Consider the following 27,157-nt stretch of genomic DNA (forward strand, 5'->3'; position numbering starts at 1 on the left):
TACAAATGTGCTTGACACAAAGTATGTATGTATGGATTGTGATAAGAGTTGTATGAGCCCCTAATAAAATGATTTAAAAAAAAGAAACATTAGTGCTATCAGCATCTGACTTTTTTTTACTATTATTGTTTACACCCATTTCAAAATTTGACTTTATTTAATATACTAATTAGATATTACTATATAAATTGTGTTTTAAAATTTGAGAAAATTTTTTTTTTAACATTTTATTAGGGGCTCATACAACTGTCATCCCAATCCATACACACATCAATTGTGTAAAGCGCATTTGTACATCGTTTCTCAAAACATTTTCTCTCCACTCAAACCCCCGACATTAGGTCCTCATTTTCCCCTAAAATTTGAGAAATTATATTTTGTGGAGTCGTCCCTAGGCTGTAAAATGTGTCACCCAAAAGATGAGGAATCATTGAAGTACCATGCTTGTCAACCTAAGCTGGACATTAGACCCACTTGGAGGGTTCTTTTAGTGGTACAAGCCCCTCAGTAGAGCGGCTGAGAATCACTAAAGGGCTGGTGACTTAATTAGTAATGATTATGCTTAGCCAAATAGTAGAGGTTATCTCATGAGTTTCTCTGTTCTTTTACCAGTTATGAAATATTCATCTAATTTGGGAGGTTAATTTTTACTTTCCCTCTCAGATTTATTTGAAGTACAAATTTTTAGAACCGTCAAAGGCAATACAGTATATAGATGAGTTGCTTTTAGTTCCTAATAGAATTTTCAAAATATATTTTATCAATATTCCTGCACAGAAACAACCAGTTTCCTGAGTGTTCTATAGAGGTTGTTCTATGTTGCTAATTATGGATGTTCCTTGCCTATCCCTTTGTTGTTGTTTGTTGCCATTGAGTCAGCTCTGGCTCGAGGTAGTCATCTTAATAATAATTGCTATGTTTGTGGCTATTTTGTCAATCTACCTCATGGAGAATTTTCCCATGGTTATGCTGGCCAAGCATGATGACCTTTTCTAACAACTGTTTCTTCCTGATGATGTGTTCAAAGTAAGCGAGTTGAAGTCTTGACATCTTAGCTTATAAGGAACTTTTGTGAAAATGTCAGTTTGTTGTATTGTGGTGGCTGATGTGTTGCAGTAAGGCTGAGAGCTAGCGGGGTCATTCATCTATGGTAGACAGGATTCATCGAGCTTCCAGCCTATGTGCCTATGGAGGAAGACCTGGCCATTTACTTCCCCAAAATGGCCAATGAAAAACCCTGTGGATCACAAGAGAATCTGCTTCTTTTTTGTGGCTCAAATTCCATATTTGTTCAGCTAGTCAGTCTTCTTAAACTCCTCTGTCTGTGCACCTATAAGCACCCTAGCAGCTATCTGCTATGATGGATCTTTGTGCAGATAGGCAGTAGGATAAATCTCTAGAAGGGGAATTCAGGGTCAGAAGTTCATTTTCAGTTTAATCTGTCGTGCTATTTGCCCCTGTCAACAGTATCTGCAGCTTCACATCCTTACTAATGCAATATTCATTATAAAATGCTTTCTTATGAATTGTATTTCCCTTACTACAAGTGATTTGTATATGTTGTATTCATTTTCTTTTTTAATCACTGTCTTTTATTAATAAACTGGTCATATATGCTGAAGATATCACTTGATGGATTATATGTTGCTCACATACAGATTTAAATTTTACATAATTTAATCTTCAAAGACTTCTGAAGAGCCTATTCCACCATGTTAAGATAAACTTTACTATATTTTGTTCTTCCTAGTTTTATTTTTAATGTTTAAATTTTTTATCTGTCTGGAAATTTATTGTGGTAGAAAAGATAGTGTTTAATGCTAGTTTCCTTTTCCCCACTCCCAGGTGATTATATAATTAACCATTTATTAGGTGATCAGCAAACTGGTATGAAATGGTATCTTTTATATGCAAATTTTTCAAGTATCTTTTTGTTTTGTTTTAATCATTTTATTGGGGGCTCCTGCCATTCTTATCACAATCCATACATACATCCATTGTGTGAAGCACATTTGTACATTTGTTGCTATCATCATTCTCAAAAGTATCATTTACATTTGACCTCTGGTCCTGTCTTTTATTTTTCTTTTGTTTACAGTATCACCAAAGGTTTGAATTCTGTATTGCTTTATGTTTTAATTGGTGCAGCAAGTAGTCCTTCATAAAACTTTTTATCTCCAATTGGTGGTGTGTTTTTTTTCCAATTGTTTTTTGAGCAACTTATTTATGAAGCTCTTTTATATCTCATAATTTTGATGGAAAATCAAAGTATTTTAAAACATGTTTTTTTCTATCTAATAATATGTATACATTGGAAGGATTAGCCAAATATTTTTCCCCTCAGTAGAACTTTTTTCAAGTTTTCCCAATGTGAATATTATCAATGTGACTTGCAAAAAGAGCAAAAATAAAACTGTATAGAACTACTATTTGCCCGACATATTTGAGCATCACATTTTATTGTGGTACAGAGTTATGTCCTGAATGGCATCTTGAGAAATAATACTTTCATTTATGCCTCGGATGCTACTATTTAGATGGTTTTCTTTTAGATTACATTTCTTTTTTTTTTTTAAGCATTTTATTAGGGGCTCATACAACTGTTATCCCAATCCATACACACATCAATTGTGTAAAGCACATTTGTACATCGTTTCTCAAAACATTTTCTCTCCTCTTAAACCCCCGACATTAGGTCCTCATTTTTCCCCTCCCTCCCCGCTCTCCCCTCCCTGATGAGCCCTTGATAGTTTATAAATAAATGGGTATTTTGTCATATCTATAATATAAACGTTCTATAATAAATGTTACTAAAAAAAATTATAGGTAAGGGCAGGGCTTGTTGATCACATGACCACTGCATGCTTGTTTTAGCTTATTTTTTCATTGACTTTATTTTAATTTCTATTAGACTTTTTGTTTTAATTATAAAGTTACATTATTTTTGTTCATTCTATTATGTCAATAAACTTTTCATATCTCATTTCATACTATTTACTTTTGTGGCTCAGGGTGAATGGTCTACAGCAGTGTTTCTCAAAGTTATATTCCCTGAAGGAATGGGAAGTGAAGGGGGGTGGGGAAAGGGATGCTGATAGCATTGATGACTGTATAACCCTACTGGAGAGGTGCAAACAACAGAATTGTATGTCAGTGGATATATTGCATGGTGTAAGATGCAGCAAAAAAATAAATATGGGTTCCTGGTGGGGGGGAAGGGTATAAAGGGGAGCTGGTATTAAGGAGTTAAAGTAGAAAGAAAATATTTAAAACTGACTGATAGCAGTTGTACAGTACTGCTTGATGTGATTGATCTATTGTGGAATGTTCTATCTGGAAGAGCTCTCAATAAAATGATTTTTTTAAAAACAGCAGCCAGGTAGTAAAGAAATTTGAAAGCATATAAAAGAAAAACATTTTTTACAGTTTTTTTTTTTCATGGAAAATATTTGTTTTTGCTAACCTGTAACATTTATTCTTTGTAAGTGGACTGTTTATCCCACAGGGAAAAAAGATTCATGCCCCTCAAATTTAAAATATGAAGAGGTTCTGAACCCAGAAAGCTTATGAACTGTTTCTAAAGTAGTTTTAGTATAAAAGATAAAGGTGTTGGGTAAAGAAAATAGTGTGCTTTCCTAAAAAAATTTATGTCATATTTTGTTATGCAAGTGATTTCTGACAAAGTATATATAGATTCCAGACAACATAGGCTTGTTTTGTGACAGTTTATTAAGCTCTGTACTGTGACAATAGTACATCTTGGGACTCTTATATTGTACTTGCCCTGAGATTTTAAAACAGTAAATTCAGTTTGTTATTTATTTCTTTTCCAGGCAGCTGAATATGTCCCAGAGAAGGTGAAGAAAGCTGAAAAGAAATTAGAAGAGAATCCATATGACCTTGACGCTTGGAGCATTCTCATTCGAGAGGCACAGGTTTAGTGATATAGGATTACATTTTGTTCTCTATGGGTCCAATCACACTACTTGGTTCTGCAGTAAATAATAGTTTCTTAATCCTAATATTGTAAATGCTGTTTATTGGTTTTCAATTTTAGAATCAACCTATAGACAAAGCACGGAAGACTTATGAACGCCTTGTTGCCCAGTTCCCCAGTTCTGGCAGATTCTGGAAACTGTACATTGAAGCAGAGGTTAATATTTTATTTATTTTATTTTTCTTATATAGCATCTGGTGGGAATGAAGTGTACACTATAGTGATAGAAAACAAGTTAGGAACATAGCACAACTAGGACAAGGAAGGTGTAAATGTCTCTTGCCTTTATTTTGTAAAATAGGTATGAAGGAGTAATTAAAATGCATTTTTGACATTTGGGTCTTTTACAAGCTGATGATTGTTGCATTTTGGAGTTGCAACAACATTAAAACAGTTTCAATGGTATTGGAGTGCTTTAGCCTTTTCTTTACTCGTCATGTGTCAATTTATTGCCTCCTGTGTCATTTATTTAGAACTCATTTTTCTTTTTATTCTTACTTACAAACTAATATGAATGGGGTTATGTGACAATGCAGAAGTATTATGTTAGTTTCCTAGGGTATTTTGAGTGTCTGGTGCAATGAAATATACTTAGGTCAAAATTTTAGATTTTAAACTTGTGAAATGCTTGTTTTTTGTCAATAAATGTAAGCACTTCAATAATTTAATAGCATAAAATTTACATTTGCCAGGAGTAAGCTCATGTGACTCAAGTCTATGTGACCATAATTTAGTCGGTGAATTAAAAAAATTTTTTTCCCAATTTTTTAATGTTGGCATTTGAAGTCAACTGTATTTACTTTTAAAAGAGTAAGGACCCCATTCTTAATAATATTAGAGTATTTTTCATTTTTGAAGACTGGAATTAGCAGTCAAGAGGATAAAGTGTTACTATTTTGATACAACTGACATTGATAATCTCAACAATTTTCAGGAATCGGAAGGAGTGAGATGGGAATAATTGATATCCACATAAAGCTAAAAATGACAGTCATATCTTTTTATACGTATGCATTCTTATTTTGAGTGTTTTGTAATATATAGTCTCGACATAATCAAGTACACTGCAGCCTCGTCCTAACATTCTACTATAGTTTTGAAATTTGATAATATGTGGGTCTGTTTTGGACCCATTCCGGGGCTTTAGTCACAGCAGTACTGAATGGACTCTAACACAACACACTTTCACCTGTGTTGTGTCCCTCAGAAAGGACCCACTGAACAGTAGACTTAGATTGAGGCTACAGTGTACTCGTATTTGTGCTATGGTTTTCCATTGTGTTACTTTGGACTGGGGGTGGAGGAGTTTATAAGAACATTGTGTGCGAAATGTATGAGTTAGAGAGAGAGTGTGTGTGTGGTGTGGTGTGTGTGTGTATGAAAGATTGAATCATGTGGAGTTTGGGTGTACTTTGACCTGTGACCATATCCTAAATTGCTTATTCTCTGGGATCATTTCTTTCCTCGCTATATATAATTAAATCGTCATAGTAGGCCATCATGAAGTTCACCAGGTAAGTGAATAATAGGCCTGTCTGAAGTATGCTGAAGCCAGTGCTGCTTCTTGTTACTCATGAAAGCAAGGAACCTGGATCACCTGAAACTCGTCTCCATTCCACTTTTGAATTTGCAAACACATTAGCTTTTCTGTGAACTCATCAGAATGAACATAATTGGTACCTAATCGTATAGTAAAGTAATACTTTCTAATAGATTCCTATTTTCAGTTTCTTAAATATTCAGGTATTCATGTGTTTTGTTATGTCATAGTTAAATTGAAATTGGCTTCTAGATACTGTTCTGTAATTAAAAACACAATGAGTCTTACTTCTCCCATAATAAGCCTATAGGATATAAGGGGTTGGAAGTGGTCAAAATAACGGGTTCATGTTATATATTTCAGAGTGGCTACTTAGTGGCCTGGCTTAATTTAGTTGCTAATGTTTACAGTTACTTCTTGCACATACACAAGTCTATGCATTATGTATGGAAGATATGATTAAAAACACATTTATATTTTTTCTTTTCCTGGGTTAGGAAATACACTGAAATTGAGTGCTGGCTTCAGAAATGAATTAATTTGTTTGCCCTTTATTAATTTGCTCTTTGTTTTTATTTTTTATATTCTCACATTTTGCATTTTTTTGTGATACTTCTGTGGTGAGCTAAAGGTTTTTTTTGGGGGGAGGTTGTATCCCATCAGGTAATCATTAATATGCCTGGGAAAGATGCACAATCTATAGGTTTTTAAAATCTGAAGTAATAATGTCTTTACATTGAAAGTAACACAGTGTTTAAATAACATGCTTGCACTTTCAAGAATAAAGTTATTCTAAGACATTTTGTTGTAACTCAGTACTTTATGGTGGGAAGACTATCACATTTCATCTGTTTTATATTTCGTTTAAACCAACTTGTGTGACTCCACATACATCGAGGGATTTTTTTCCCTCTAACATCTGTAACAAATGCAGTTTGCTTCCCTGAAGAAAAATTTCTTGTTAAGCCTACTTAAATGCTAACCAACAAAAAGGGAGCGCAGTGGTTTAATTTGTTGTTTCCAAACTTGAAACTAATTAAAAATGAAAATATGATAGTTCTTTGAAGTTCATGACACTGGTCTGGTAATACTTGCCACCATATCAGCTTTTCTCATGTCAGGCAGATAACAGAACCTAGCTACCTGTCTAAAATTTAGATTTAAAAGAATATCATCCTAAATACGTCTTACGTTTATCTTTTTGCTACAGCATGGCAGTTGTTGTGGGTAAAAATTCTCTTGTTTTCTTGAAGAGCAATTAAGACCAACACTTACATGTTATAAAGATGTAGTTCAAAAATTATCTAGGCCAAATTAGGGGTATATTTGATATAGACAGTAACATTGTTGCCTCAGATACATGAAATATATTACTGCTTTACTCACATTTCAGAAACAGTACATCACATGACAATAATATCGAAAGAGCAAAACAATTGTAAAGTGGTATAGTAGTAAGAGATTAAATATAATTACTATGCTATGAAAATACTTTGTATAATTTTTCATTAAAAGCAACATTCACATACTTCCTTTACCCACTTGATTGGCATGTGGATGTCTTAAATTCAGTAAAGAAATGTGAATTTTAGAAATGCTAGTTTTTAAACATTAAAGTAAAATACTCTAATCAAAGCCATAGTACTTTTTAAAAATTTAAATCAATTTATTGGGGCTCATACAATTCATCACAATACATAGATCAATTGTATAAAACACATCTATACAATTTGTTGCCCTCATTATTCCCAAAATTCACTTGCCTCTTGGGTTGCCATAGTACTCTTTTTAAGAATCATTTTTTAGAGTGGTCCTAAGTCACTGAAGTATAAGTCCTGGGTTTGCCAGGACAGTTTGCACTTGCCCTTTAATGTCTTGTAAATTGCCCTCCCTTTGAAACAACTGAACCAACCCTACTCATTCAGTACCATCACCACCTCTTGCTACAGGACCAGCTTTTAACCCATTGAAAAGGCTTGAGAGCTTTTTCTTGTACCAAAATTACTAAAATGTAAGGGTAAATAACAGTTTGCATAACAGTAGTTTCACTGCATCTTCCATTTAAAGACACACTTAGGAGTAACTTTGGGACTGCCTGCATGCATTACATTACAAAATAGAGGAAATGTATACATAGTATTGCCACATTCCGTCTGTTCTCCCGTCCCCCCGAGTAGTTATGTAGTTTGTCATGTGGATAATAGTAGGTAGACAGGTAATCAATGTGACCAGCTAATAAGTAAGCTACCATTTTGTTAGAAGCAATTAATGTTGAATTAAGCCACATATGAAATTTTCTTACTGAAGGATGATGATGTTTTGTGGGATAGTTGAAGGAAAAACGAAGATGGTAATGCTACTGATATTGGCAACAATGTATCTTGCTGTGTATTAAAGTTGTACTTCTTTAATAAAAGTATATAGAGAATTGATTGCTTCTTATTTAAAAGTTTTAAAAACATGAATTCTTTTTACTTGCTTTTTCATTTCTTATAAATAATGGGTTGTGAAGTATACATAACTGTTCAAAATAACCTTTCTTGGAAAATGGAAGTGAAATCAGGATGCAACATGAGCGATCTAAATTGAAATAAATTTTCCATTGTTAAATAATGTTTTAGTATCTTTTTAAGTAGCAGTTTAAAGTACTGTATTATAATGTTATACATATTGAGTCCTGTGATTTTAATATATAGAAAAATGCATTATCAAGTAATGAGAATTTCTTTTTTATACTTAAGTTTGTAGCTTTTAAAAAGCATCTGTACTATTTTTTTTCTTAGAGATCTGCTCTTTTCCTGTTTGTAATAAATGTTGGTCCATGTCTGTGTGGTTATTCAGATTTCACTCTAAAACACAGTGTTATTTCTATCTACAGTTTTTTAAATGCATGTAAAATATAGAGTTAAGGGTGTAAGCACAACAGGAGTTAATTTACAAATACAACTGAGTAGTAATTAGAATAATTAAATGCTTTTGAAAAGCAAAGGAAATGCTTGCATGTTTACTATTTATAAAGTAGTAAACTTCTCTTTTAGTTTAGTTGAATTGTCTTATCTTCCTCTCCATTTTTGTAAGAAAGTGCTTAGGTATTGTTACTTTTACTAACATGGCGTATACACTTTTACCCTTTGAGGCCTCTTCATCCAAGACATTTCATACTAAACCTGTTTGCTATTATAGGATATAATCACTTCAATACCAGATGTCTTTACAGAAATTCTTATGTAAAATGTATCTACCTTAATTTCATGGAAAATTTTATGCTTGTATTTGTATTTCTCCACTTTACAAACTCAACTATAATCCTTGATAAACTTTTATTGGAAAAAGGGGGGTGGGATAGTTTTCTTCTACCAGGAGTCAGAAATTTTTTTTTTTGAGTCAGAAATTTCTTAATCCAGCTTTATATTTGCCTCTTTTGTGTAATAGATAATATGTTCTGAAAATGTAAAAAAGAAATGGACATTTGTAGATTTATTCCCAAAGATACAAGTGTAAAGACTATTGACTCATGCAATATAACATTTTTCTGTGTATAGTATTTAAGTATATACTTTTTGAACCTTTATGAAATGATACAGAATCCTTAATATTTAGTCTTAAATAATTTTTTAGTTCTGTCATCATGGAGCTCTTAAAAAAATGATGTTGGTATGTGATCCCTCCACTCCTGTATACATTCTAAGAACCATAATTAGAGATGTGCTCCAGCATGGAACCCAGGAATAAACATGAACACACTGAAGCCCTTAATAGTTTTATGGTATTAGAATCCTCCATATTTGCACTTAGAATTAATTTCAACGCAAAAGCCTTATTACCATGCTCAGCAACTAAACTTTAGAGGAACAACATGCGAATCAGTTGATGTTTCAAAAAACTCAGATGTATTCTAATATGTTCATTTTTTACATTTAGTGTATCCCCGTTTTCCAAGTCATTTAAAAAAAAAAAACCCAGGTAAATGAAAGCCTGGCTTAAGGCAGTTAAGGAAATGAACAGGTCTGAAATATTACCTGCGATTCTAAAACGTTGCACTTTTAATGCGGACAAGGATGCATTTGTTAGCTTGTATGTCATTTGCTTTATAAATCCGTTTTTATTTGTACTAAAACAGTTGCTTTTAGAAACTGCTTAATTAAAAAAGTAGTTGCTTAGTACAATGGCATAATAGAATGGAATCAATAGATACTCACATCAGAATCCACAGCAAATTGAATAATTAGTATTTGCTTTCAGTGCAACTTATTAAGGGTTTCAACTGATTTTTTTTTCTCAGCTTCAGGGAAGCATATGGATATTTTCTATTCAAAAGTTTTTTTAAGTATGAAAGAATTAAAATGTTATTTTGAAGTAATAATTTAAATGTCTGTTCAAAGTAGTAAGGCCCCAAAGTTTTAAGTTTTGTAATGTTTCAGATTGTGATATATAAAATTATTTTTTTAGGAATATTTGATTAACCTTTTCATGATAAATTTTATCTGAAACAGATGAAATGGATGTACAATATTCTGTCTAGACGTTTGTAGGGGGGAATTGGTCTTTTGTGGTGATGCTTTCTGAAATCTTTTAATACTGGAATTCGTTGTGGTGGTGGTGGTTTTGTCCTGATGGCTATCTTGAAGTCTCTTTCATTAACTGAACTGTATAAATTATTTCATGTATAACACAAAGCCCAGGTGTGGGCATTGTGTCATAACCAGAATTTTAGAGCCAAATGGTAAGATACGTTTGATTACCAAAGTGTGCTATCTCTGACTTGATTCTGAATCATAGTGGCCTTGTAAGATGGTAGAAAGAACATGCTTTGAAGTTTTGGGGCTGACAAATCTTTACAAAAGCAGACTTCCACAAAGCAACTGGTGGGTTTGAACTACCAACCCTTGTCCTAGAGACCAGTTGCTTTTATCCACTGCCACAAGGGCACCTTTGATTCACTATTTCCTCTTATTTTATACGTACCATGTTTTACAGCCAAAATTTAACAAACAGTAAATTACTGTCCTTCATGGGAATCTTTTGAATCACCTTTTCCGGTTGGTACCTAAGAGCCTTGGTGGCCCAACAGTTATGCTAAACAGAGAGGTGAGCAGAGGGAATCCACCAACTGCATGGAGAGATGCAGCAGTGGACTTCCATGAAGATTGACAGCCATGTAAACCCTATGTGGATACATGTTGGGCTGCTAACCGAGAGGTCAGCAAATGGAATCCACTGGTTGCTCAGTGGGAGAAGGAATACGTATTTCTACTCTCAGTTAACGGTCTCAAAAACCCATAAGCGCAGTTTTACTCTGCCCCGTAGGGGTCACTGTAAATTGGTACGGATTCTGGCAGTATGTTGTTTGATAGGGTCATTCTGAGTGGGAATCCGTTAGGTGTTTTGTTTACTCATTCTCCAGAAGATTAACACATTGAATCTACCTCCTAAATGTTTCTAAAAATAATAGGCAAAGAGATTTATGAAGTAGCCTTCAGGAGATGGTAATGAACCTTATATCAAAGACCCAACAATACTGCATTTTATATTAAAAATTCTAGGTACAAGGTGGTGTAGTATTTACATGTCAGTGCATGGTAATAAAACAATCACAAATGCCAAGGCAGTGTTTGCTTTTAGCAACTCCATAGCAGAAAACTTAGTTGCTGGCATCAATCAGACAGCCCGTAGGAAAGTTCGAGGTGTTATGGGAGGGAGGGATTTAGGCTGTGGCTTATAAGAATGAAGCTTGTAATGATGCCTAACTTCTACCTTTGAGATTTATTTTTAGATTGTTAGCTGACAAATGCACTTAAATACTATTGGTCAAATACAGAGTGGAACTTGGTGAGTGAATGGAGTGTTTTCACAAAGAACCATGCATTGTATGGTATTTTTGTAGCCAGATGTCAATTCATTTTTGGATTTTTCACTAGAAGAACCATTTTAAACAAAAAAAATCTCATTTCCTTTGATATCCTTAAGTATACCGTAACTAAAACATTGGTAATTTTTAAGAATAGCTTTTCCAGGCAATGCTTGCTCTCACAAAGAGTTGGCTCATTCTAGATGTAAACTGGGAACCTCACAACTAAGTCTCTTTAGGAAGTATTCTTGTCTAAATATCAAAATAACTATAAATGTTAAAAATATTTAAAACTTTCACGTGAGGTCTTTATCTTGTATAACTCACTGCTGCAACCCTATAGTAGTACAGTGGAACTTCTGTGAGTTTGTGAACTCTGGCGGGGGTTGAAGGCCCTGTCTTTCTCCCTCTAAGTGACTCATAGTTTCGAATTGCTGACCTTGCAGTTGGCTCATCCACTACACCACTAGTTCCTAATTTGGGGGGGATATTACCAGCCAAATCGTTTTCCTGTATTATCTGTATATTTGTCTAATTCCATCCATGACTTCTCTTGGCTATTATGTGGCACTTTAGTGAATTTTTTGAAAGATTTATAGTGCTTGGATTTGGGAAATAGCAGCGAGAAAGTGCTTAAACATATGACATAGGGCATTAGATTGTTTAAACTACTTTGTAGTAAAATATTCCAAGAGGATTTGTAACAGGGTTACAAACTAACAAATTGTCATTTTTATAATGTATCTTAAACTTTGTATTGATTTCTAGGCATATGAAAACTATACAGACTTCCACTTACATTTTGCCCAAATGGATTCGTTTTTAAGATTTTGTCACATAAACTTTGCAGTTAATCTTTTTTCTGAACCATTAAGTTGATTGTATTTTGTACACCATGCCCTTTTTATGCTAGTATTTTTAATCTAAATAGTTCAATTTTATTCAGGAAATTTAACAGTGATAAAATACACAACAGCCTATGTGCTGATTTTATTACGTGAGTAGTGCAGTACCCTTTATAATAGCCCTCCGCCCACCTGTATTCAGTCTGAGTTTATTGGTATTATATAATTTATTGTTAGTGCTTATAGTCTTTGATGAGGAACATTTCTTAGCCTGAATTTAAGTTTTTTAATGCTTGTTAGATTTATATATTTTAGCTGCTGTGATACATATTTTAACTTGTTGTATTCTGTTTTGTTGGGTTTGATACCTTTAGGTCCTTGCAGAAACCCATGGTCATTGATGTCAGTTTTGATTTAATACAGAGGTACCCAAATCTACAAATGTCCATTCTCATCCAACCCTCCCTATAGGATCTACTGATGATTTAAATTATGTAGTGTTACATTACCGAGTTTTAACTAGATCATTGTCACTCAGACATGAAGTTTGTCTTTGAAAACATGGAAAAAATACTAGCTCCACCATTTGTATGATTCATAAAAGCTTTAAGTATTATTAGGGGAAAAATGCCAGTTTATAGAATTTGGTTAGTTTATGCTTGTTAATTTTCTAAATAGAGTCATTCTTTGCCAGTGAAGCTTAAGGAAAACAGAAAAGTTTTTAAAATAGCATAGTGAATTATACACTTTGCAAATAGACTCAATGTACATTTTGCTATGCATGGTTCATGTTTCTGTATGTAGTGAACATTGTTTACATAACCATAATGTGTTTAAACGAAGTAATAGAATTCAAATATAACTGATAGTTCAATATTTACATTTCAAAAACTCCCTGATGCAGTCTGCTAGTAAAAATCCCTACGTTTTTGGCTAATAAGTTCAATTTTTAAGGTTTATGCCTTAGCAGTCCTTTGTGCTTGTCTTGTGTGCTTAGGTTTTAGTTTACCGCACATATCTCATGCTATTTCTATTCCCATCCATTTGAATGGTAAGGATTTTATTAATTATTCACAATGTGATATGATAGGAAAGTTACACGAGTTATTTTAGATAGTTGTATTTAGAACTACCATAGTGCTTGGAAAGGAGGGAGGTGGGAAGTGGTTTTTTTCTTATCAAAACAACTTATTTAAACAATTTACTTTGAATTTTAATATATTTGCATTCAGTGCAGTGCTAAACTTTTTGTGGATTTTATCCAAAATATGCATGTGTTGGAGTATTTAAGTGTCAGCAGGTTCTTTGAATTGGTACATGTACAGTGAACCCTCGCCACTTCTCGCTTCGACTTCCGCGGCTTCACTCTATCGCGGTTTTTGCGTAACAGTGCATGCTCTGTCATTACTGCCACTGATTGGCTCATACTGTACACACTTGATGCCATAAATAATATCATAAATAATAAATTGTAATGTCCAAAATGTTTTACTGTATTTTCCCTTTTTCGTTTAATAAATTGGGTAATACGAGTGTAATGGTGACTAAAGGGTGTTTTTTCATGTCCTCTATGCTCTAACTATGAAAATATTTGATTTACAAATAAGGAATCCTACTTCGCAGAATTTCATTTATCACGGTAGGGTCTAGAACCGATTGACCGCGATAAACGAGGGTTCACCGTATATGTACATATTTGTGTAGTTTAAAATTTTACAGAGAAACATTACATTTCACTAAGAATAAAAGTGTATATAGGCAGTATCTTTGAAGGTAAATGTTTTCAGATTTTTAGAAATTAAATACACATGGAAAATTTATATTTCCTGATTACTTGTCTCACTAGTAATAGCATTTATAAAACTTAATATTCAATGTATTTTGCTTGTTACTAGTGTTTTAAACAGATTATTTGATTAGTCAGTTTCCACTTTGACATAATTTTGAAGTAGTTATTCACAAGGGATCCTTTAGGATGCAATGGTTAAAGGGTTCAGCTGCTAATCAAAAGGTTGGCTTGATTCCATCAGCTGCTCCATTAGATATCTTTTGCAAAGATAGCCTTGGAAACCCTATAAAGCAGTGGTTCTCAAGCTTCCTGTTGCTGCGACCCTGTAATACAGTTCATGTTGTGGTGACCCCCCCATCATAAAATTATTTTCGTTGCTACTTCATAACTGTCATTTTGCTACCGTTATGAATTGAGCGACCCGTGAAAGGGTCTTCAACCCCTAAAGGGGTCGCGACCCACAGGTTGAGAACCACTACTATAAGGGGTTCTCTAGGGTTGCAATGCATTTGAATCAATTAAATGACTATTGATGTTATTTGTGTTAACTAGGTGGTATTCTACTTGTTTCAGATCTCCAGTTTTTCTAAGTATACAGCTTGCCTCAAAATCAACAGGTAAACCAGTGACTGGAGAAGTCAAGTGGTCCAGTTTCTGGCGTAAACTAATCACTACACTAACTACAGAAGCCCTGGTGACTAAGTGCTTTAGCACTGTACTTCTAACTCAAAAGTCGCCAACGGAATCCATGAGTTATGAGGGAGCAAAGACCTGAAAATCACCTGTAAAGATTGCAGTATTTGTGCCAGTGTGATTGTCCTGTAAGGTCACTGTGTGCACAGAAATACTGAGGACCTAAATGAAATTAAAAATGTTTAGTGGAGTTAGGGGAATCATTTAGTAGAAGATTGATAAATGACTTTTTTAAACCAATGAGTTTTGGGTTTTTGGGGGGGTGTACTTGTCTATTTTGGTATTACATTGATTAGAGTTTTGGAATCTGAAAAAGTTCTAAACTGCATGAAGAAAATTTACTTCAGCAGAAATGTCTACAGATCTTTCAGGAAAGGCATGATGAAATAATCCATACAACTTCAACATGTGCTTGCTGTCAAATCTGAACCTCTAAAGTTCGACTTGCTTTTATTCTGTGTAATTTTATTTTATGTAGTGCTTTTAGCTATGTATTGCTAGGTCCTGCTGTTTTCTCCCAACTACAGTGACCCTACAATAGAAAGAAACACTGCTTGGTTCTATACCATCTTCACAACTGTGCGCTGTTTGAGTCTATTGTTAAAGCCACCGTTGACAATCTCATTGAGGGTCTTATTTTTGCTGACCATCTGACCCTCCACCAGAGATAGATTTCCCCTGATAGCATTCAAAATTCATGATCTGAAGTCTCACTTTCATTTCTAAAGAGCAGCTTTCTGTACTTCCAGTACAGGTTTGTTTCTTCTTACGATTCGTCATCAGCATAGTTCAAAAGTATGTTATTTCTTGGTCTTCCTTATTCTTTGTCCAACTCTCCCATGCATGTGAGGTGATTGGAAGTACGCTGGCTTGAGTCAGGTGCACTATAGTCCTCAAAGTGACATTGTTGCTTTTTGACACTTTTGCAGTAGATTAACTCGGTGCAATGCTTCATATGGTTTCTGACTGCTGCTTCCATGAGTATTGATTGTCGTTATAAGTAAAATGAAACCCATGACAACTCTTTAATATTTCCTGTATTTATTATGTTACATATTGGTCCAGTTATGAGAGTTTTTGTTTTATAAAGTATAATAAGTACTGAAAGCTGTAGTCCAATGTCCACCGGTTACATGTTCCACTGCCAGAGTGAATTTTGCCTCAGTGACACTTTTAAGACAAAGTACAACTGTTTCATAGGGTGGCCCAGACTGTAACTAAGAAAAACTGCATCTGTTTCCATTGGAGCAGCTTGTCGATTCAAACAGCAGACCTTTCATTTAGGACCCTAACACTTACACTGTGTTTTGAAGATTACAGAGCTGCTTTTGGCAGCCCAGTTAGAGTGACCCTATGTACAACAGAACAAAACACTGCACGCTCGCTTGTGTCATCCTCACAATTGTTATGTTTGATCCCTTTGTTGCAGCTATTGCCAATCTATCTCATTGTGTACTTTGAATAAGTCTCGGATATTGCTGGCCATTTAAATTTATAAGAACATAATTCTAAATATTCTTTTCATTCTACATTGATGTCAGAACAGTAACATCAGTTTTTAACAACAAGGAGTTTCTTAAAGATGGAATATTCTTCAAATAAGGGGCATTCAGAATTGTTGGTCCAGGTTGATAAATTCCATTTTAAAGAAACACCTAAAAAATACCTGTTATTTCCAAACATCTATTTGACAAAAATAATTTTGCTCGATAGAACTCAGTTTCTACATTGAAGTTGGGGTTCTTTAATGAAGGTACAAATACCTTACTGTAGTACTATGTCGAGGAGGAGGGGAGAAAAACTTCTACAAATTTTCTTTTGGAATTACTGATTTGTAAGATCCAAAAATTTGTTAGAGAGGATTGCCTTTCTGACTATATTAATGGGATATGGTTTATTTTGAAGTACTGATGGTGTGATAATGATAATATTGGCTATACATTTAGAAAAAGCATTGCAGTAAACTTTTCAGAGCAATGAGAGTGGATGAGAATGATAAGGGAACTAATGACTCCTGGTTCTTGGTTTACTTTGTCTACTTTCTGTAATCTTCAAGACATTAAGATACTGTTCAAGTGGAAATTGGATAAAAGATTTTATAAGTTGGTAACTTTTCAGGGATTTATATCTATACTAGTAATTATGAAGGGAGCTTCAAAATGTTTGCAGGAAAAATTAAGTAAAACAATGGAATTTTCCCTTGCTTTTTGAAGCATCCTTGTCTATGTAACATTCCTTTTATATTTATCAGTATAACAAGGTGGGTGATAAATTTTATTTATTTAAAATATTGCAATTTTCTATTTTAATCCTTTTTTCTTGTAAAATTTAAAATGATGTATTTATTTGCTACACCAAGAAATTTGGAAGATAGGTACCAGATGATCCAGAAGAATGTAGACATTATTGAGCAATGTTATTTTATATCAAATGCACATAAAGTTAAGCTAAAGATGATTTAAAAATGGGATTGCAGCAATACATTGATAAGATACTGATAGAAATTTAATTGAGATTCAGAAGAGGATGTGGTAAAGGAGAACATGGAACCAGCATTGGAGATAGACTCATTTAACAACTTGCAGTATGCAGGTGTCGCAAGCTTGTTAGTTGAAAATAAAGAAAGCACTTATTACTGGAAGATCAAAGACTACAGCTTTGGGTGTACTATATATATCAGCATTAGAAAACAGCACTGGAGCAATAAGCTACATGGAGAAAAGATTGAAGGTATCAAGGATTTCATTTTACTTGGATCCACAATCAATGCCCTGGGAAATGGTAATCAAGAAGTCAAAGGCCATACTGCCCTGGACAACTGCTGCAAAAGACCTTTGGAAGACGAAGGTGCACCTGATCCAAACCATAGTATTTTCGATCACCTCATGCACATGCAAAGCTGGACAGTGAGTGAGAAAGACACTGATACCTTTGAATTAAGGAGTTGGTGAAATATGGTTATGTATATATACACACAATGGACTGCCAGAAAGGGAAAATTTTAGGAAGTATTGCAGAAATGTTCATTGGAAGCAAAGATGGTGAAACTTCATCTCATGTATCTTTGACTTCAAAAGAAGCCAATCCCTGGGGAAAGACATGTTTGGTGATGTAGAAAACACAAAACAGGAAACCCCTTGGTGAAATGGTTTATCTTTGTATATTGGGTCACTATCGGAACCAACATGACAGTCTTAACAAGTTGTACAATTCAGTGACATCTCTTACATTTGCCAGGTTTTGTAACCTTTAGCAGTGTTTCAAAAAGTTCTTTATTAACCTAAGCAAAAAATTAATACTCTTCATGATTAATTTTCAATTAATAAAAATTAATGAACTGAGCGAATAGGACACCACTTGAACAAAAATTTTCTGCTTCATAATCACATGGTAAATAACTACCTAAGACTCTTGTCCAGCCAGTGACATGCTTGATGTTTTCCAGACATAGACCTACTTCTACCATATGAATTTAATATGAGCTGTTTTGTCTAGTGATAGTTCTCCTGATAACTACTTTGATTTCTTAGAAGTATTTACAAAGATGTTTGCTACCTTCCCCAAGGGGTCTCTAATGTGGCCATCCTGTTTAAAAATCCCTAGTCCTCGCTACCAGAGCTCTTGATCCAGCCTGTGCAGTGCTCTGTTTTGTCATATTACAACACACTCTTGAGTTTACCCGTCTTCTTGGCTGTCTTTTGTGCACTGGTACATTCCAGGAACCTAAAATAATTAAATTTCAGTATTAAAGGATTACCTAATCTAAAGGCATTGCTAAATTACCTAGCCTCTTGAAGTACAGTTTTAAAATTGGTTGCTTCAGTGCTCTTGAATTATAGACAGAACAAACATTTTAAATATGGAAGATAAGTTGCTGGTGGATGCAAAACAAATTTAGGCCTATGAAATTTCTGAGACATTTGTACAAAGTTTTTCGAATTAAAAAAAAAAAGTTGATTGTCAAATTCAAGTGGAACAGGCCATATTTACTCTTATTTTCACAGCTTTACCTGTGCACGGTGCTAACATCAGGAGTAGAAGTTCATTAAGATCAGAGCATTGCAAATAAAATGCTGGTGTTTTAATCTGCAAACTTTATGCAGATATTTTAAAATACCTCTAGCTTTGACATTAAAATGCGTAGTTATTAAATTTTATTTACTACTTTAGTTCCTTGTGGGGTTTTGCCCAAACTCTTCACTTTGTAGACATAACAAACAATGGTAAATTTAAATTGCTGCATGTATTCAAGGTTTCTCAAAAGAATTAAAATTACTTGGGAATTCTATAAATGAGTTACAGGAAGTATAATTTTATTTTTTCAGCAAAAGTTTTGATCAACATTGCTTTTTTAAAGTTTTAACTGCTTTTTAGGGTAGTTTACATGTTTTTCCCTAGTATTACAAAAAGAGATGCTAACTTTTTCAACAATAATTACTAAGGCTTCTGGATAGAATTTTAGGAACATCCTAAAAGTCTTAAGGAACTCGCAGCCTATTAAGAATTACCAGGCCAAACCTATTTGTGTCTGAGGCAGGTAGTGGGGGTTGGCAAGAAGACAAGGAAATAATCAGAACACTTGGTTTTGCTCTGCAAGCATTTTTCAAACTGGGAGAAATTGAACTGCAGTTTTGAATTCCCGGGTTCTAGCAACAAAAGTCAATCTAAAGCTTGCCTAAGGTGGAATGTTTCATCCTCCCTGTAAATCTGTGTTCCCTAAAGGGAAAGGAGAACCAAAAGTAAATATACATCCTTCCCCACTTCAGAAGGTTGTGAAGAAAGTTGTTTTGATTTAAGCAAATTAGTTGAGGAATACCTAAGAATTAAGAACAGCAGATGGTCTGCCCTTGTGTGGATATGACATGCAAATACACATGTTCTGGGTAGTTCAAAGGAAGTCGAGCTATGCTGACTAAATTAATGCTGCCTAAGTGTCTTATAATAGCTTCCTCCGCTTTCTGGAGGTATGCATCTTCATCCTAGCACACAAATCTAACCGTGCATTGGTTATTTGTTTTGGAACAACTGTATGTCTGAGGTCCCGTAAGGTTATAGTAGAATTCAGAAATCCAAATCAGATAATAGGGTTTAACAAAGAATCATTTCCCTTTAACATAATATGTGTATATCATGTCTTTTGTGCACAAATTGATAATTTTGCCTGTAAATGTGTCTTGGTAGCCATAATAAACACCTATGTTCCCGGCTTATGTATGTACTGTACTTCCTAACCAAAAAGTTTATTGTATAACTGATTTGACTCACATATATCTGTTTAGTTTTCTTTAGAAAATACCATGAAGTGTATCATGACTCCAAGTGCAGCAAAACCAGTGCTAGTGACAGCAAGAGACCAAGGAGAGGTGTCCATTTGGAAGTAAAGCAAGATTAAACAAAGGTGGCAATCTGAACATTACTGCTGGTGACTTAGATTGTACTCAACAATCATGATCAGCCTAAAATAAAAAATCATGCTGTGAAAGAATCAGCTGAAGGCTACAAGGCCAGGGGGACCTATATCAGTGGGGAGAAATGGCTAATTGTGTGGATTGAGGACAGCATAAAAGCAAATGCCTCTCATCACAGTGGTGGTCACTGCTATGGCACAAAGAACCAGGCGATGCTGTTCAGATACCTTCATAGAATTGTATCATGTCTGTCAAGCATATGTGAATATACTTAAAATTAGGACATGAAGCCAATCAGTATAAACAGTTCTACCAAAATTTAAGATATTAGAATTAACAAGTGAGATTAGTACCAGGTTAGACACAGATGAAGGGCAAATTGGATAACTGATGGAATACAGATAAGGTGGAAAATATGAAAGCGCAGTTAAAAGACAAAGTATGAAAAATAAAGTTCTGGAACTAGAGGATATACAAGAGTGTAGAACACTGTATGAAAAAAGAAAGGCCAAGAACTTTCCAAGTAATTGACAATATGAACAGTTTGAAGTTTCTTGTTGAATCCCAACCTGGATTAAAAAAAATCCTGATACATGGAATGAAACTACAACTCTAAAGGCAAAAAATACTTTCACATATGCAGCCAGAGGGAGAACCATGACCTCTAAAGTGCAGACCGACATTTCTCAAGAGCAACAATGAGAGCCGAAGGACAGTGGAATTGCCCTTTCAATTTGCTGAAAGAGTGACTACAAGATGACTCTTTTTAAAGATTACTCTTAATGCTTTTTTCCCCACACAGTCAATGTATTCTAATGGTTCTCAAGTGAAAAGAATTTTACTAGAATTATGTCAATATTAGATACATACTTTTCAGGGATGCAATGATTAGGCATTTGGTAAGCTTACTAATTTATAAAAATGTGTGATAAGATTTATTGGTTTGGTGTTACAGCTTGTGGTATCAAACAATGGTTTCTTAAGTAAATTTTTTCACTCAAATTATTGCCCAAGTATATAATTAAAAATCTTTTTGTAAAGTGTCTAATACGTTACAGACACTTACTTAGAAGTTATTATTTTTGATCTTGAGTTTCCCCAGATACTAATTATTACTTTAATTAGTATCTGTCTGAAAATTATCCCACTAAATAAGTTATGTACTTACTGTGTACTGTGCTTTCATCAATTTATTTTAGGGATGATTGGGTTTTTTGGAAAATGACTGTGTTCTATGAGATGTTCAGAAGTTTTAAAACTAGTCCTTTGTCTTGGATGTTCATTAAATAATACTCTACTGCTCCATATATACAAATCCATACTTTCTTTTGTACATTTTGATGTTTTTGAAATGATTTGTTTTGAACATTGATAGGAAGACGTATAAATATACTTAAAAGAATCCCAAGAAGATTGTGTATAAAGTAGAGAAAAGCTTTAAAAATATTTTTTTAAAGTAATTGGTTCAAAATCGAAAGGTCAAAGGAACCTACAGTGAGAAGTCACCTAGAGTCTCCTGGAGCCACTCCGTTCCTTTCCTAAGTGAAAGCTTAGGCCATTGGTCTTGCCAGTCTAGGGATGTGCCCTGCCCGTGGTATGTACGCTTACATTGCATCCTGATTTCAATTTTTTGCCCAACAGTACATTTTAGAGATCATAGCGCTTTTTTGCTAATACATACGTAGTATTCCATATATTATTTAATCTGTGCCCCTTTCAAAGGTTCTTTCCAAACTTGTGTTACTACAGTGAATAACTACATGTCATTTCCATTTGTGTGAATATAACTGGATTAAATTCCTGGAGTTGCAAATACTAGATCAAAGGATATGTGTACTTTTAAATCTTAATTTTCAATATCCCTTATTTCCACAAAGGTGGTGACAAATTTGACACCCACAGATTGTCCTTCAAAGAACCCCTTTTCCCAGTCGCTTTACACATTGTGTTATCCTTTCTGTGGCTTTTATTTACATTTCCCTTATGGATAAGAGTATTAGAATATTTCTTCAAATTGAGTTTCTGTTGATTTTTTTTTTTAAGGTGGGGGACAGGAACAGTATAAGGAGATTGAAAATCAAGTTAAGGAAAACTTAAAACTATAGTGCAACTTGCTATTTTAACAGTTCATATAGTGTTGACAATATGTATTGGCTTGGTTTTTTCCTATAGTAGAATAGAAAGTATGATAAATACATTCTAAGATAAAAGAACTTTTTTTCCCCCTTTAATGTTTTGGTCTTTAAATATTTTCCTTTTAAATACATGTTTTGTGCTTAGGTTTTTAGTTGGACAAGTGTATGTTTCCCATTTAAATTACAGTCTTGTTTCCAAATTATTTTTTCAGTTTTACATTAAACTTTAGAAGACTTAGATAACAGTGTAATTAGAATAGCTTTAAGTAAATTTATAAGGAAATGCTTCTTTCATATATTTTTGGTTTGCCTTTACTCTCTTGATTTACACTAGATTTTCTAGTAAAGTCATATATCAGAAAATAATAGGCATCAAAATCAAGATGATATCTTTCAAGAATCAAATATTTTTTGAATTAAGGTTTCTATATAAGGGTTATATGCTATTTATTTTTAAGGGATAGAATGACTTCAGTATTTAAATTTATAATATGCAATGGCTTCTATATTTTCTACCTCAATTTTCTACCATCCACATATCTGGGGTTTTTTAACAGTTTTATTGGCACATTCATACACATGCAATTCAAGAGTTCAATCATAAAAATAAGCTGTACAATCATATTGTTTTCATTGTTATTTGTGTAATTTGTTTTGTGACAAAAATATATACAACAAAACATTTGCTTTTCTTATAATGTTCTCCTTTTTAACTTCCTTTGATTAGATAGTCTGTGTTGCTCCTATGACTTCTTTCTGTTTCTCTCCATTGTAATGGATATTTTCCAGAAGTCTTGGCTTGTCTGTATTCTCTACTTAAGCAAATATATACTTAAAGCCTTAGGCATATATAAACTTTTAAATGATTCTCAAACACTTTAATTCCACTCTTACTGTAAACCAGCCTCTTAACTGTTGTAGTTGTTAATTGCCATTGATTGGCTCCAACTCTTGGTGACATTACGTATAATCGAATGAAACTGCCTGATCCCATGTCATTCTCACAATCATTGGTGTGTTTGCGGCCATCGGTACAGCCATCATGTCAGTCCTCTGCTTTACCAAACATGATATCTTTAGGATTTGTCTTTCCTGATGACATGTAAAAGTGAAGAAGTCTCATTATCTTATAAGGATCATCCTGGCATTCCTTCAAGACTAAAATGGTTGTTCATTCTTCTGGCACTCACAGTATATTCAGTATTTTTTGCCAACACTACAATTTGAATACATCAGTTATTCTATCCTTTAATTGTCAAGTTTTTACATGCATGAGGCAATTGAGAAGATTGCTTGCTTGAGCAGACACGTCAAAATTACATCTTTGCTTTTTAAGCATTAAATGGCTAATTCTGGATCCAAATAGAATGAAATGGTTGACATCTTCAATTTCTTTCATGATGTATCATGATGTTTACTGGCCAGGTGGGTTTTTTTTTTTATTCCGTTATGTTAAAATAGAAGCCTAATGGGAGACTAGTATTTGACTTCCATCAGAAGTGTTTCAAAGTATCTTCAGTTTTGGCAAGCAAAGGTTTGTTAACCAGAGACTTCAAGTTGTTAATGAGCCTTCCTCCAATCCTGATGTTCCATTGTTCATGCAGTCCACTGTTCCAGATTATTTGTTTAGCATACAGATTGAATGAGTAAGGTGAAAGAATACAACCTTGCTCAACACTTTCAGATTTTAAAACACGCAGTATCCCCCCTGGTTCTTGTTCAAATGGCTGTCCTCTTGACTTGCATAGGATTCATATGAATTCAAGTGTTCTGAAATCCCCACTCTTTGTAATACCTGTAATGTGCTCCATAATTTTAATACCCACACAGTGAAATCCCTGCACATGGTCAATAAAACACAGGTAAATATTTTTCACATATTCTCTGCTTTTAGCCAAGATCCATCATTGGTGATATTTTTCATTCCATGTCCTCTTCTGAATTTGGCTTGGACATCTGGCATTCCTTATCGAATTATGGAATTATCAACAGGCTTCAACTGTTATTTTTTTTTAATTACCTAAAAATTTTGCTTGCATGTGATGTCATGTTAGATTCTTGGCAGCTCATTCCTATTCACAATAATCCTGTGTCCAACAGAAGGAAACACTGCCCTGTCCCCACAAATGTTATGTTTGAGCCCATTGTTGCCACCAAAGGGCAATACATCTCCTTGAGGATCTTCTTTTTCAGTTGTGTTAGTGATATTCTTCAATTTTCACATTCCACCTGAATATATTTCTTTGAACGGGCCTAAGTATAGATCTGTCAATTGCTTGACTATGTAGCTGTCTTCCCATTTTTTTTAATGTTCTTTGTGACTTTGTGAAGGTTTACAGAGCAGATCATCAGTTTCACATTCAGCAATTCTTACACATTGTTTCAACATGTCCGCTGTGATCCCTTTGATTAGACCCTCACTTCTTCCACTTTTCTTCTTTCCTTAGCCCCTAAACTTTTACATGGGCAAAGTACTGCCCATTTAATCTTACATGGATGTTCATTTTACCACAGGAGTGTGTTCAGTTACAGACCTGAAACATGACTAAGGACCATAGTTCTGGGACCCCACCTGTCTCCAGCCAGTAAGCCTCGTCTTCTGTTTTTGAATTTTTTCCCATTCTTCCAATATTCTTGACATGGATATGTGCTTTCAGTGTTGCAGCTATTGAAACATCCTAAAAGCTTGTATTTTGGCAGTGCCTGAAGTATAACGTAGCTTGACTATCTCCTTCAGTATCAGTGGTTCTTGATTATAAGATATTTCTAAAATGGTTAAATAGCAACTAGTTCTTTTTGGTACAGTGTCTGTTTTCCTTCCCTCGTTTTTCCCTTCTTCCCTCCTCTTCTGATACTTTTTCAATCAACTTTTTGCCCCTCAAATACCAATCATGTTCTTCCTGGTGGGTTTTCTATTGCCAGATCTTTTACATTTCCTTATAATACTTTGTCTTTTTATGCCACCCTAAGAAATCTTCTGTTTAGCTCTTTTCATCATTTCTGTTTGATTTAGTTACTCTGAGCTTAAAGGTTTCAGAGTCTCTTTAGGTAACTAGCTATTTTGTTCTTCTTTCATGTCCCTTCAATGGCTTTTTACTTCTTTATTTATAATACTGTTTATACGTTCCCACAAAGTCATTAGTGTTCAGTCTGGCCAATCTATTGCTTTGATAGTCATTAAATTCGGACAGGATGTTTTGTAAGTTGTGGGTTTTGATTTTTTTCAGCTTTGTTCTGAATTAGCACATAAGTAATTGATAGTGTGATTCGAAGAGAGCCCCTGACTTTGGTTTGGCTGATGGAATTGCATTTCTTCATTTCTTTCAATAGATGTCAACAACATTGTCTCAAATCACTGATATAATCAATTCTATTTCTGTGTAATCCATCTGGTGAGATCAAACTGTATCAGTAGTGTTAAGCATCTCCAATGAATATGTCAGTTTCACAGAATTCTTGGCTAGCACTTCTGCCAATTCTGTATTGATATATATATCATTTTTTGAAAATTGTTATATTGTTTACTTTTCATTATGTATCATTGAGATGGCTATTCATAACTTTGGTTTAAATTGTTTATTTTATTCAGATCTCTTTATAGCAACTCACAACATTTTCTGGGATTATTTCCGCCCCCCCCCCATGGGAAAAATACTTTGTTATTTTCCCCTCCACTTCCTGTTTTTCATTCTCCACCTCCAAGCTCAGGCCAGGATTACCACACTTAGGATGACAGTAATAACCTCTTAACTATTCTTGTAGTTTGCTTCCTAGCCTCGTTCCAATAAACTAAGAAGCCCAACTGAGCCTGCTCCACATCCGCATGACAGTGAAGAGTCTTCCTTTTTCCACTCATCACTGCCATGCTTCTGCCAGAAAAACACCAGTGCCACCCAGTTCTGTGTCTCAGACTTAACTTTGCTTGACTTTTTAGATGCTATGTAATCAGCCTTTAATATAACTAACCAAACTGTTCTCCTAGTACATACCCTTTCTTTCCTGTGGATAGCTTCACTACAAAAAGCACTTTATTTTCTTTTTTATTTTAAAATATTTTTCTTTTGTTTATTCGTTGGGATTTAATGCATATATCATTCTATATTTTAATCATGCCAAATAGAATTGTGCAGTTGTTACCACAATCAATTTCTAAACATTCTTTCTCTACATGAACTCCTCAACATGGTCTCTCTTTTACCCACAACCACCACCACTGTACCTCCCCCTCCCCCATACATAGAGCACTTTAGAAGTTCTTGTTATGTCATTGATTTACTCAAACCCTTTTCCCATGGCCTGGAGTACAACTGCTCTCTGAAGCTTTTCTTAATCACGCTGGTTTGCATAGGTCTCCTTTTTCTTGAATTGTATAGGGCATGGAGCATATATAAAATTATTTTATTAATAAATTTAAATATTTCCCCATATTCCAATAATTATTTTTATGTTCTGTCTTGATGTAGGCTCCTTAATAGGGTCCTAGGCCATATTCCCACATCCAATTGGTAAGTCCTAAGCACATAACTACATTTTTTTCACGACAGTAAAAGATGAATGTACCTGATTTGGTTAGTACAAAGAATTTAAATTCTATGACACATTTAAGTACGTGAAGTACTTAAAATTTGGCTGACATTAATAAGTATTGGCCAGTTTGTTAAATTAGTACCTATCTATATGTAGGTATACATTTGTCTAGAATTGTTAAGAGAATTAAGAATTACACAGTATATTTTTTGTAGGAAAACAGGATGTACGGGTGTGCAAATAAATTGCCTATAATCTTATTATCAAGATACAAAGAAGAGTCAGACTTTTAAACTTTTGTTTACCTATTTGACTGCCTCGACTAAAATATAAGCTCCCAAAGAGTGGGCACTTGGTTTTATCCGCCATCCTGTA

At 34.2% G+C, this 27,157-nt stretch overlaps 1 protein-coding gene across 1 annotated transcript in view; it reads left to right on the top strand.

Moving 5' to 3' along the window:
• Positions 1–27,157, top strand: part of CSTF3 (cleavage stimulation factor subunit 3) — an 85,556-nt gene that overhangs the window by 19,286 nt on the left and 39,113 nt on the right. The window contains exons 2-3 of the mRNA XM_004708276.3: positions 3,834–3,935; positions 4,058–4,153. Of these exons, the coding sequence (XP_004708333.1) occupies positions 3,834–3,935; positions 4,058–4,153 (198 nt within the window). The remainder of the gene's footprint in view (positions 1–3,833; positions 3,936–4,057; positions 4,154–27,157) is intronic.

This window comes from Echinops telfairi, unplaced genomic scaffold (assembly GCF_000313985.2).
Source record: "Echinops telfairi isolate 266 unplaced genomic scaffold, ASM31398v2 ScPeMD7_60;HRSCAF=208, whole genome shotgun sequence".
Lineage (NCBI taxonomy): Eukaryota > Metazoa > Chordata > Mammalia > Afrosoricida > Tenrecidae > Echinops > Echinops telfairi.